The sequence below is a fragment of the Grammomys surdaster genome, unplaced genomic scaffold (assembly GCF_004785775.1).
Source record: "Grammomys surdaster isolate TR1022 unplaced genomic scaffold, NIH_TR_1.0 208, whole genome shotgun sequence".
NCBI lineage: Eukaryota > Metazoa > Chordata > Mammalia > Rodentia > Muridae > Grammomys > Grammomys surdaster.
The window spans coordinates 1,930,143-1,942,096 of NW_021604653.1; the positions used below are offsets into that span (position 1 = coordinate 1,930,143).

Genomic DNA, 11,954 nt, shown 5'->3' on the forward strand with positions numbered 1-11,954 from the left:
GGGAGAAAAGAAAAATGGTTTGAAAGCAAGTCAGAAACTCTGACTCTTAGAAACCCAGAGACCAGTGTGCATGTGTGTGCATGTGTGTGCATGTGTGCATATGTGTGTGCATGTGTGCTTGCGTGTGTGCTTGTGTGTGTGTGTTGTGTGTGTGTATATACCTGCATGTGCACACCTATGTGCATGCACCTGAGTGTGTGTCAATATCTGTGCAGAAACCAGAGGGAAGCGTCAGGTATTTTTCCTCAGACACCATCTACCTTGTTTGTTGAAACAGAGTCTCTCATTGGCCTATGACTCACATAGTAAGTTACACTGGCCAGCAAGCCCCAGGGGTATATATGTCAGCCTCCTCAGTACTGTGATCATAGGCATTTGCTACTGTTTCCAACTAAACAAACAAACAAACAAACAAACAAACAAAGAAAACTCCACAGGTTTTGGAGACTGAACTCAGGTCCTTATGCTCTCAAGGCAAGCACTTTATGAACTGAGCCATCCTCTCGGCCCTCAGTTGTTCATATTTTTATTGTAAGACAGGGTGAGTCCAATCATTTGGAAAATTCAAAGAGAGGCTGTCCTTAGGCAGAGAAGAACTCAAGGTGTGGTTTTATGATTTGTGTGGGATTTGGTTGGAAAGAGAATGCCCTTTGAGATAAAAAATATATTTCCTTGGATAGTTGATTTTAAAAACTTCAACGGGCATTTATTTGGGCTGCAGGTTATAACAAGAACTATATATTAAAAATAACACGATAGAAGCTATCATCCCAGACATCTGAGTCTGGAAGAATTGTAATCTACCCAAAGGTGGAATGCTTACCTAGGAAGTGAGGTCCCAGGTTCAATACCTTGTAATGGAAACGAAGAGGCAAACCCCTACACTTATGTCTGGAGACATATTTTCTAATATGACTTTCACTGAGTGAAAGTCTTCAGCGTTCAAATCATTTTCTGCTTGCAAATAAAGCCTGTAATGTTTCACAGTCAGGACGATGAGCTGTTTCCTTGGACTTTAGGACCCCAGAGGATGTGAGTTCCATCCCTGGGACCCACATGGTGGAAGGAAAGACCCTACACCCTCACATTGTCCTCTGCCCCTACAAGTGTAAGATGGCACATGCATACTCGATAAAGTATAATAAAGACTTCAGGCTCAGCTAATCTACATTATAACTAATTACATCTCAGTAAGTATATATTCTTTTTTTACAGGATTTTGTTTGTAATAGATTTCTGACCAGTGTTTGGGAAAAGAAGTGATTTAGTATCAGGTAGGGAGAATGAGGAAAGGTTGCTTAAGGTTAGTAGATGAGGATAAACCTTACCTGTAACCACTTAGAAGGAAGCAAACACACTCAAACCTCTGTCCAAGCCTGGACTCTTGGGAATAATTGGCTTATTTTCATCACGTTTGGGAAGTAGAAGGTGTGCTTAGGAGAGGACTGGGGAATCTGAACCCTTCTCATCAAATAATAAAGGAAAGGAAACTGTCACAGGCATAAAGCAACAATGGGGCACTTCATGCTCTGTGATTTCCTTTCTTTTCTTTCTCTTTTTAGTTTTCTAGGCAAACAGAGGGTTGGGAAATGAGAATTTTAAATAGATACCATCAGGGAATAAATGACAGAATGCTCCTATCACATACAAAACGCTTTTCTGTGGGACCAGATTCATAAAGGTTATTTTAAAAATATTAGCTTGATTTTCTTAGCAGTGGTTTAAAGGGTGCCTGAAAGCCTCTATTTCAAGCTGCAGCTTTAAAAAGCTGTTGCTTTTGAATAACCCCTGAGTTGTGTCAAATATTACTATTCCCAGTAATATTGCTAATATTCCCAGTATTACTAGGGAGTTTGGATAGCATGAGATGGTCTTAACAATTTCTTGTCTAGAGCTGCTTTTTCTTTACCTTTAATTTTTTTCAAAGTATAAAACCAAAGAAAAGAACAGGAGAGAGATGAATAGGCTTTTTTTTTCTTGATCTAGTGACTTCTGCAAAGAACTTCTAATTACACAGGAGTAGTAACTCAGCAAGGTATGCCAAGACAGTTATTTTTAAGTTAGTAGAAGAAAAAAACCCAACATGGCTTTATTTTCATTGTATGTGAGGTGTGTGTGTGTGTGTGTGTGTGTGTGTGTGTGTGTATCTGTGTGTCTGTGTGTATTTCCTGTGTGCATTTCAAGTACTCATATATGTACAGCCCAGAAGTCAACCACAGGTTCTGTTCCTTTCCACCTTGATTTTTGAGACAAGGTTTCTTACTGAACCTGGAGTACACAGTTCAGCTAGGCTGAGTGGTCAGTGGACTGCAGAAAACTACAGTGTCTTTTACCTGGATATGGGATCACAAGCATGAACCATACCTGGAATTTTTTAATGTGGTTTCTCAGAATTAAACTCTGGTACCCATGCTGGTATGATAGGCACTCTCCCAACAGAACCATCTCCCCAGCCCCTTCTCCAACCTCAGACTACAAGGATGCATTTAAGTCATATGGGTGTAAATAAAGAAACTAAGGAGTTTGTGTCACTGACCTATGAAGATGGAAAAGGGTCATCCGAGAAATGAGTTCTAAGAAGAGTCTGTCATCGTATGGAAACAAGGAAGGATGCCATCACAACCACACACTGATATGTCACCAAGAGAAAATCTCAGCAGACCATTGTCACATAGATTGTTGTATACTAAAATGACTTTATATGGGACATATTTGAAAACTTACCATGAGCCATGCGTCAGGCAAGTTTGGTGTTAGAGTTGATGAACACCATGGTAAAAACGTCTCCTCTTCTATACAAACAAAATGAAGCATTGGCAGGTGGTGCCATCCGGTCTGCCTCACAGCCCTGGGAACCTAGTGGTTCTCTTTTCTTTCATTGTCTTCTTCCTGTCTTCCCTCTGTTTCCATTTATTTCTCCTTTCTTTCTTCCCTTCTCCCCTCTCTCTTTCCCTTTTTCTCTCTTCCCCCTTTCTCTCTCTTTTCTTTCTCTTTCTTCTTTCTGTCTCCTCTCTCTCTCTCTCTCTTTCTCTTTCTCTCTCTCTCTCCCTCTCTCCCTTCCTTATTCCCTCCCTCTTTCTTTCTTTCTTTCTTTCTTTCTTTCTTTCTTTCTTTCTTTCTTTCTCTCTTTCCTTCCTTCCTTCCTTCCTTCCTTTTATTTTCTTTTCTTTTTTTCTTTCTGCAGACCTTAAGTCCTTCACTGATAAAATACAGTGTAGTTACTCATAGATTCAGCATAGCAAAGGCATTCTCGAAGAGAAGTCCTTAGTAGAAGTCTACATTCTTTCTTGGAATGTTTTCTCTAAATCTCAGTGAAATCACGTAGAAGGGGCTACTGTACTCAGGTTAGTTAGAAGGGGTTGCTGTACTCGGGTCAGTAAACCATGCTCATTCCCACTCCCCCACCTAACCACAGCCCCTTAAGTAAGCCATCTAACCTTTCACTAACTCAGCTTTCTCATCTTCCAAATAGATGTAATGATATTCCTAAAGTACATTAAAATGATTAATAGATGAGAGAGTTCTTCAATGAGCTCTGTTCAATTTTAAGCTATTAATAATTTAAGACTTGAAAAGGGGGGGGCGCAGCTTTGCCTTTTCCAGCTGTCTCTTAATTTCATTTGTTTCCTTTATCACTTCTACTTTTCTGTCGTACATGTGTATGTAAATGTGTGCACTATATGTGTGTGATTTTATATATCTCTATTAAATATAGGAACTATAAAAGAAATCAGATAGAAACCATGCGATATCTTTCTGAGACTCACTAAATTCACTTAATATGATTATCTCTTGTTTATGTTTCCTTGCAAACTAGGTAACTTTAGGTATTTTGGTTGTTTTGTTTCGTTAATATCTGAAAATTTTCCATCATGTATATACACCACATTTTCCTTCCCCATTCCTTTACTACTGGACACTTAAGTGAGTCCCATAGTTTAGCTGTTCGTCAATAAACATTGATGCTCAGGTGTTCTTCTTGGTAGAATTATGACTTTTGAATCCTTGAAGAGGGGCCCAATGTCAGCATCATTTATGCCGAGTTGAAATACTCCTGCCTCATTGTAAGTATGCTATCCTTTAGCAAATGAACTGACAGATATACACTGTCTACTGAGTAGTAACTTTATTTGTAAATGAATGCAAGCATGAAGAATATGAGTCATAGCCACATAACACAAGTTATCATGTACTCTAGGAGGCAAGACATGCATGTGTGAAATATTAGTGCATTGAAATGGGAGATTTTTAAGGGACAAAGTGAATGCTATAGATTGTATGATTTCAAAGAAATTGGTGGTACGTTAGGAAACCTCTTGAGTAGATCATGGTGCCGATCCGGAAAGTAGATGATGAGGTGTCTGTACCTGATAAAGGGGACTCACAATACAGCATTTAGCAACAAAGTAAGTTAGTGTCACATGTGGAAGGGGGTATCATTTTGGGGACCATGGGGGTTGGATTAGTTGCCTGTCTCTGTGCTGCATCAAAACATCTGATAGAAACAACATGAGGAAGACTTTATTTTGGCTCAGTTTGAAGATACAAACCATCATAGGAGAAGAGATGATAGGTGTCAATCAAATTCAGAGTGGATCTCACCTCAGTTATCCTAATCTATAAATTCTCTCTCACACATGTTCAGGGATTTCTTTCCATGATGGCTCTAGATCCTACCAAATTAATACTTGGAGTTAATATCACAGGAGGCTTTGGAAGTAGGTATTTAAAACTAAGAAGGATTATGCCATGGAATATGTTACAGTATAAGCTATAGAAATACTCATGAATCACTTTGAAAGATACAGGTAAAGATCTTGATTGAGTTGGCAAAGTTGTGAAGCAAATTAAATTCAATAACTGAATGGTTAAATATCTGCCAGGGACCTGACACACTGAAGTTCTTAGAAACAGTTGAAAAGAGTGAAGGAAATCCTTGTGTGCTGACATGGGAAGACCATCATGGAAAGAAACAGCAGTATGTCAATAGAGAGAACACACGTGTAAAAGAACTGTTGCTGTATAACATTTTTCTGCTTGATTGAAATATTCCATCCTTCAGGGAATCTCCTTAAGCAGGAACATAAAGGACTCAAAATAGTTTCAGGAAGTCCCTAAAACTAAAAAGATTCACCAGTCCACTCCCTGCCAGCATAAGCAATAAAAAGCTAAGAATCCCCTTCCAACAAAGTGAAGCCAAGCTACAAAGAACCGCCCACCCCAGACAAGCAAAGCTACAAAGACTCTCAGAGTAGACCAGTTGCCTGGAAAAAGCAGAAACAAGCCCAGCTGCTTGGAAGAGGTTTAAAGCAACTGAGGTATCTGAAGAGGACACTCCAACCCGTTGAGCTGGCTACAGGCTGGGCAGTATGCTCCAGGTTCTCAGTTTTGTGAGCTGTCGCCATGCTGGGATGGGCTTTGGTGATGCAGCTGCCTATGTGTCATTTCTGTTCCTATAAGTAAATCCAAAAAAAATTCATCAATTCACCATGTTGGATTTTGGTGGCATCCATATTTTGGTCTCATGGGCTTCCTATGGGGGGGGGAGTAGATATGTGTCTTGCATCTTCCTAGGAGAAGTTTTGTTAAATAAGGTATGTTAACTTGGCACACTGATCACAAGAAGATTGATGTGAGTTATTGTAGTGAATTAAAAAGAAGTTATACATGAAAAGAGAGACTAGGACACATACATATGTGAGTACGGATGCCCAAACCAAAAATAGACTGACTGTAATGACTTTACGTCCCCACTTCTTCCCACTGAGACCCTTTCTCATTCCCTCACCTTCCTTCCTTTTCTGCCTACATTCTGCTCTTTCTTCCCCCTTCCTTTCCTCTATATGTCTCCCCTCCTTCTCTACCCCTTTTATCCTTCCTTCCTCCTTTCTTTCCATCCTTCCCCTTCCTCTGTCCCTTTGTCCCTTTCTGTCCCTCACCTCTTTCAACTAAACCCAAAGGTTTGCATATCTGAATATTCTACTGCTAATCTATAATCCCCATCCCTCAAATCCTTAGTTTAGGAAATAAAGGAGAGAGAAAAGGTATTCACTCTTCCAAGCTTGGGAAATAACCTAGAGAAGATGACTGACAACTCCGTGTTAGCAGGAAACCATCTTTAAGATTGTCTTCATGCTTCTGTTTCTTAGAATGGAAGAAACTGTCCGAAGTCTGCTGCAGAGTCAAGGATCTCCAGAGCAGAAAAAGGAAGAACCTGCCAAGATCACAGCCTACCAGGTACACTGTGTTTCTGACTGTTGGCTGGATACCAATGTGTTTGGTTTGGTTTTCTTCCTGGGAGCCATTGAGTCACTTTTATTTTGAGAATTCTTAAACTTGTTTATTTATACCAATGTTTCCTAAAGTACCTCCTTGAGACGGGTTCTAGATGTGCGTGGAGGGGTGAGCAGGCATCATGTTGTCCTGTTGTGTGGAGGTGGAAGATGTTTGTGTTATATGCTTGAGGTACATGAGAGGGGTTTACATGAAGAACATTTGCAAAAGATGGAGCACAGAGGAAAGCCTGAATAGTAGAGGATGGAGGCTGGGCTGTATGAGGTTGGGCAGGCTGAGGAGCTGTATGTGTGAGGTACAGCCAAGGCCTATGGAGGTTGTGAAGATCATAGTGACTGACAAGAGAACGCTTGGGATCAATAGATGGCTGGTATTAGATGATCAGTGTGTATTCCAAGTAAAAGTGAGACTCTGACTCAGAACCATGATAGGGAAAAGAATGAGTAAGGAAGATACCCAGGGTTGACCAATGGCCTTCACATGTACAGAAATGCACATGCATACACGGACATGTACATGCACACCAAAATGATGTCATTTGTTTTCCTTCATAGATTACTAATAAAAGTACATTTTCAGAACTCTTTCCTCTCTATACCTTAGTCCATTAGTTCCTCCTCCTAGAGAGAAGGGAGTTATTATTTTGAATTCAGGGTACACAGAAGGGAGTATTTTGTCCATTGTGCTTGTCGGCTTTAGGGTCATCCATAAGTTGGAACATGGGTTATAAAAACACAGAGATCTTGTTAGGTCACTCAACAAATGCTTGTTTTCTGAGATATATAGGCATGTCCTTATCCTCTGGCTGGAAATGAGGGAGAGGGTAAGCAGAGTGGTTACGGGGTAGAATGGGTTTGGCAGCACTAAGTTCCTGGAAGGCTCCTTTATTCACCAATCAGAGCATTGTAAAGATGGCACAGAATGTCAGTACAGCTTCTGGAAGACACAACTGACTGTGCTGCTGGATATCCTGGTTATCCATCTTTCTCAGGTCACATACTGAATTTTGTAGGATAGCTGGAAAATTTGGTCCTTCCTAATATGGGATATCTTGACCCCACCTGACACAGATTTTCTAACTTGCGTCATTTCCCTGGATGGAGCTGCATACCTGTATGAAGGTGTAGCCTCTGGGAAAGCTGTAGTTTGTGTGGATTTCCTTGGTGGTGTAAGATTTTGTCCAGAGGCTTCTATTGTCATTTACTATTGAATAGCAGAGCCACAACTCATGGTATTCTAGTTTTACACCCATTGTTTTGTACATATTAATTAGGGTCAGGTTTTCATTGGTGGATACCTTCCTGAGTGCATTGTGTAATGCAGTTCTTCTGTGAATTATAACTTGTCTTATTCAATGTGAATGCAGGCAAAGTAGGACAGGCATTTCTGCCTCAGAGCTGAAGAAATACCCATGTGCCTCTCTTGCCATTTCTTTTTAATTTGAATGATTTTCATGATCTCATGTTTTGTGGATGAAGTCATTTGTGTGCAAGTGCACATGCATGTGTATGCACATGTACCTGTCTGCATACCTATGTTTATGCATATGTAGCTCTGTCTATGTACCTGTGTATAGCTCTGTGTGTGTTTGATATGTGTACACACATGTGCACATATGTATATGTGTGTGAGACGTGCCTGTTTGTATAGGTGTATATGGATATATGGGTACACATGTCTGCACATAGAGACTAGAAGACAACCTTAGCTGTCATTCTTTAGGGTTTGTCTATTTTCTTGCTTGTTTTGTGACAAGGTCTTTCACTAGCCTGGAAGTTGTTAACTCAGCTATGCTGGCTGGCTAGAGAGCCCCAGGAATCTACATGCTATTCTTCTCAGTGTTAGGATTAAAATCATGGAGCTCCAAGCCTGATGGCTTTGTATGCTGTAATCTCAAGAGACCTTGAGCCCTACCTAGGACTCCCCATAGCTGAGCCATTCTCTGTGGATCATCACTTTAATATGGGCACAAGAAAATGAATCCTGTGCCTACTTCCTAGTGTTTAAAGACCAGGTCTTTTGTCAAGGTACAAATGGTTGGTGAGGTAAGCTCTATTAAGATCATCCTTTGTCCAGCATTCTCTAAAGTAGGAGTTCTTGTGTCCACCTTAAGCTGGTGCCATCAATATTGTTTGACTCCTGCTGAAATTAGAAGTGAGTCCAGATATGCTCAGGTGGACCTAGTGGCATTAAACAGAACCTCTGTGTGTTGGGATAAAAAGTAGGCACATTCTAAAAACCCAGATCAAAAAGTCACTGTTTTAAAATTAAAATAAATTAATAGAGGCTGGAGAGATGAAACCACTTGTAAATTTGTTGCACAAGTGGGGGAACTTGTCATGCCAGCACTGAGGGGGCAGAGTCAACCAGATCCCTGGACTTCACAGGCTGTCTAGCACAGCCCAACCGGTGACATCCATGCAAAAGAAACTCTGTCTTGAAAAAAACAAAAAGAAAAACACCAAAACAACAAAAGCATCAAAACAACAAAAAAAACTAACAAAAACAAAAAGAAACCAAAACAGTATAGATGGCCTCAGGGAAACACAAGCCCAAGTGAACCCCCGACCTCCATGTGAATAAGTACACATATGAACATACACATGTACTTGCACTCGTGCATACACTATTCAATGTAGCTGATGAATAATGAACTGGAAGAAATGGAAAAAAAAGTTACCAGCTGGTAGGACAGGCAATGGTGGCCACTCGTGGTTGCAGTGGAAGTGCCATTGCCTGAGTGATGATGCCATTATCCTTATGTGCAGAGAAGGCACTGTGTACACTGGGGATGGACTCGTTTTCTGAGGAGGAATGCAAGACATGAGAAGCGATTCTTTAGGGGACCCCTAGTTTAAGTATCTGCTTCCCTCTTGCTTCATCTGGCTCTGTGGCTCCTAGTCTCTGGATATCCCAGGCTTACTGACAAGCCACACTGTGTCTTCTTGCTACCATGGCTGGCCTTTCATGTAGTGAAGTTTGGAAACTTATGTTTGAAAAACAAAATCAAAATTGCACACGAGAGAGAGGGTCATTGAACATCTGTGAAACAGAGCACCCTTTAGGAGGCAGACACATTGTCTCTCTGTCTACCAGGATGCATACCCACGGGCAGCCTGGATGTACTTGGATCCTTGTAGCACTTGTGATGAATTGGACTTTCACAGGACCCCTGTGTCCCCAGTTGCCTTTGTGCTTCTCTGCTGTAGCTGCTGTACTCCCTTGTGTTCCAACTTCTTTTTTTTTTTTTTAAATAAGGAACGTGAATTGAATCACATAAGTTAATTCATTAAAAATGTGACAGCCAAATGGGACGAGGAACAAGACTTTGGACCTCACACAGAAAGTCTCTATATCTCTCATTTTTCATGCTTTTAAAAAAGAGTTTGGAACTAAATTGGGGAATTCTAAATATAAATGTCCTCAGTGGGCTATGATGTTGTTAAAATGACACAAAAATAACATGTCAAATGCCTTCTGAAGAATTCTATTCTATTGGCACACTTAGAAGTCAATACAGGGAGAGAGTTCTTGTTTCTGTTCCTTTTGTCTACGTATATTTATGTCAGGGCACACATGTTGTGTAAACAAATGGAGGACGGAGGTCAATTTTGGTGCTATTCCACTGGTGCTGATTACCTGGCTTTTGAAAACAGGGTCTTCCCTGGCCTGGAACTTGACAAGTATTGAAGGATGGTTGACCTGCAAACTCCAGGGATCTGCCTTTCTCTTTCTCTGCTATACTGGGATTGCAAATATCTGGCTTATTCTTTGACTTTTCATCTATGTCCTGGGAATTGAACACAGGTACTTTTAGTTGGCATAGAAGGTAGCCATAAAGGTAGAGTAGAGACTGAGTTCAAAGAATTAAATAGTCCTCACGGTAGAGAATTTATAGAACTCTGTTCATTCACAATGACCAGAAAAGTGATCAGTGTTGAAGTTTGTCTGACTCTGTTCTTCCATTTTCCCTTCTCAGACAGCCCAGAAATATCTGGGCCCGGCACCATTGCTTGCAAAGACAGGCTCCATGCAGGCACAGGCACTCATCCTTCCATCCACATCTAAACCAGCTTAGAATCTCATGGATTTCCCTTGGCTAACTTTTATTAGTTTACATTAATTATACAAACTAATAAGCATCACAGTGACATTTTTTGTATACACACATTATGCAGGTGACCATATTCACCCCTTCCGTATTTTATAGAAAAAATTCTCCACTGTGTGTCACCTAGTTCAACATTTAAATTACTTTGTTCATCCTTAAATAATTCTTCAAAATAATTGCAAGATGTGATTAATTATGGAGAAATGCCCCGTTCCCAGTTATCCTAAGACCTGTTCATCTCAAAGATAAATGTTTCAATATTAATTAATCTTTCTATGGGTGGGAATACAGGAACAGGCATGTCATGGCACATGCATGGAGATCAGAGGACAGCTTTCAGGAGTCAGTTCTCTTTCAATATGTTATGAGGTAGGATGCTGCACTCTGTGTTCCAAGCTAACTAGCCCATGAGCTTGCTGACAGTTCTCCCATCTCTGCCTTCTGTGTCACCACAAGAGCATGGGGAATAGAGATGAACGTGACCACATCCTGCTTTTTATATGGGTTCTAGGGACTGAACTCGCTGTGCCTTCCCCTGACCTCAAATGTACATTTTAATTTTGTCTGTGCTACACTGAATGTTCATGGCAATGTCTGAGGCCTTACCACTGCTGCTTAACACCAGCCTGGGGGAGTGGCTGATGTTTTACAAGTTAGTTATAAATGCCTTTATAATGTACAGAAACTCATTCCATAGCTAAGGATGGCCTTTACCTTCTGATCATCCTGTATCCACCATCCTGAGTGCTAAACTTACAAGTACCACAGTTTCCTGTATGTGAGTTAATGGAATGGAACTGCAGGCTTTTGATGCTACCCAAGCCTTTGAACAACAATGCTTCATCCATGTCCCTTATAAGTTATAATTCTTACCAAAAGCAATGGGAAATTTGTGATCTCAAACTTTGTGTTTTTTCCTTTACCATCATGATTTAAGTATATTCAAGTACACAAAACCAAAACTGTAAGTATCCCACACAGAAAAGTCAGAATTGAAAAAATATGTTCCTTAATGTTAAAAGAAAGAAGAGACCACTTTCCTTGAAAGCATCTTTAATAACCATATTTGGAGCATAAAATGTAAATTTTCCAAACTGTTACCATGATAATATTTTCTTTTTTCACAAATAAAGCAGTATAGCAAAATTAAAGTGTGTGATCTTCAAGTTACAAAGGTCTTGTTTTCTAGTTCTTCACAGCATTGCTCAAGTCTTGATGTCACCTAAGGGATTAGTCACAGAGTCAGCTCAGTGGCCACACCCCTGAATCTACTGAATTAAAAACATGATCATGGCATGGATTGGTTTTAAGGTTTTCTTTGACAGAGCAATCTAGTTATTTTCTGACCCATGGTGATTTGGCTGGAAACCAGGGAGATGCTTGAATACCACCCCCATTCCAATCACAAGGACCTCTTCCTATTATGGGGGACAATGAAGTTGAAGTTTGGAGCTGGGTTCTCCCCATAATCCCTAGACTCCTCCAGCACACACACACACACACACACACACACACACACACACACACACACACACACACAGAGAGAGAG

The 11,954-nt window shown here is 40.5% G+C and overlaps 1 protein-coding gene across 1 annotated transcript in view; it reads left to right on the forward strand.

The window, feature by feature from the left end:
• Nckap5 (NCK associated protein 5) overlaps positions 1 to 11,954 on the forward strand; it is a 698,067-nt gene that overhangs the window by 417,447 nt on the left and 268,666 nt on the right. Inside the window, 1 exon segment of the mRNA XM_028771521.1 lies at positions 6,150 to 6,237. Coding sequence (XP_028627354.1) covers positions 6,150 to 6,237 — 88 coding nt within the window.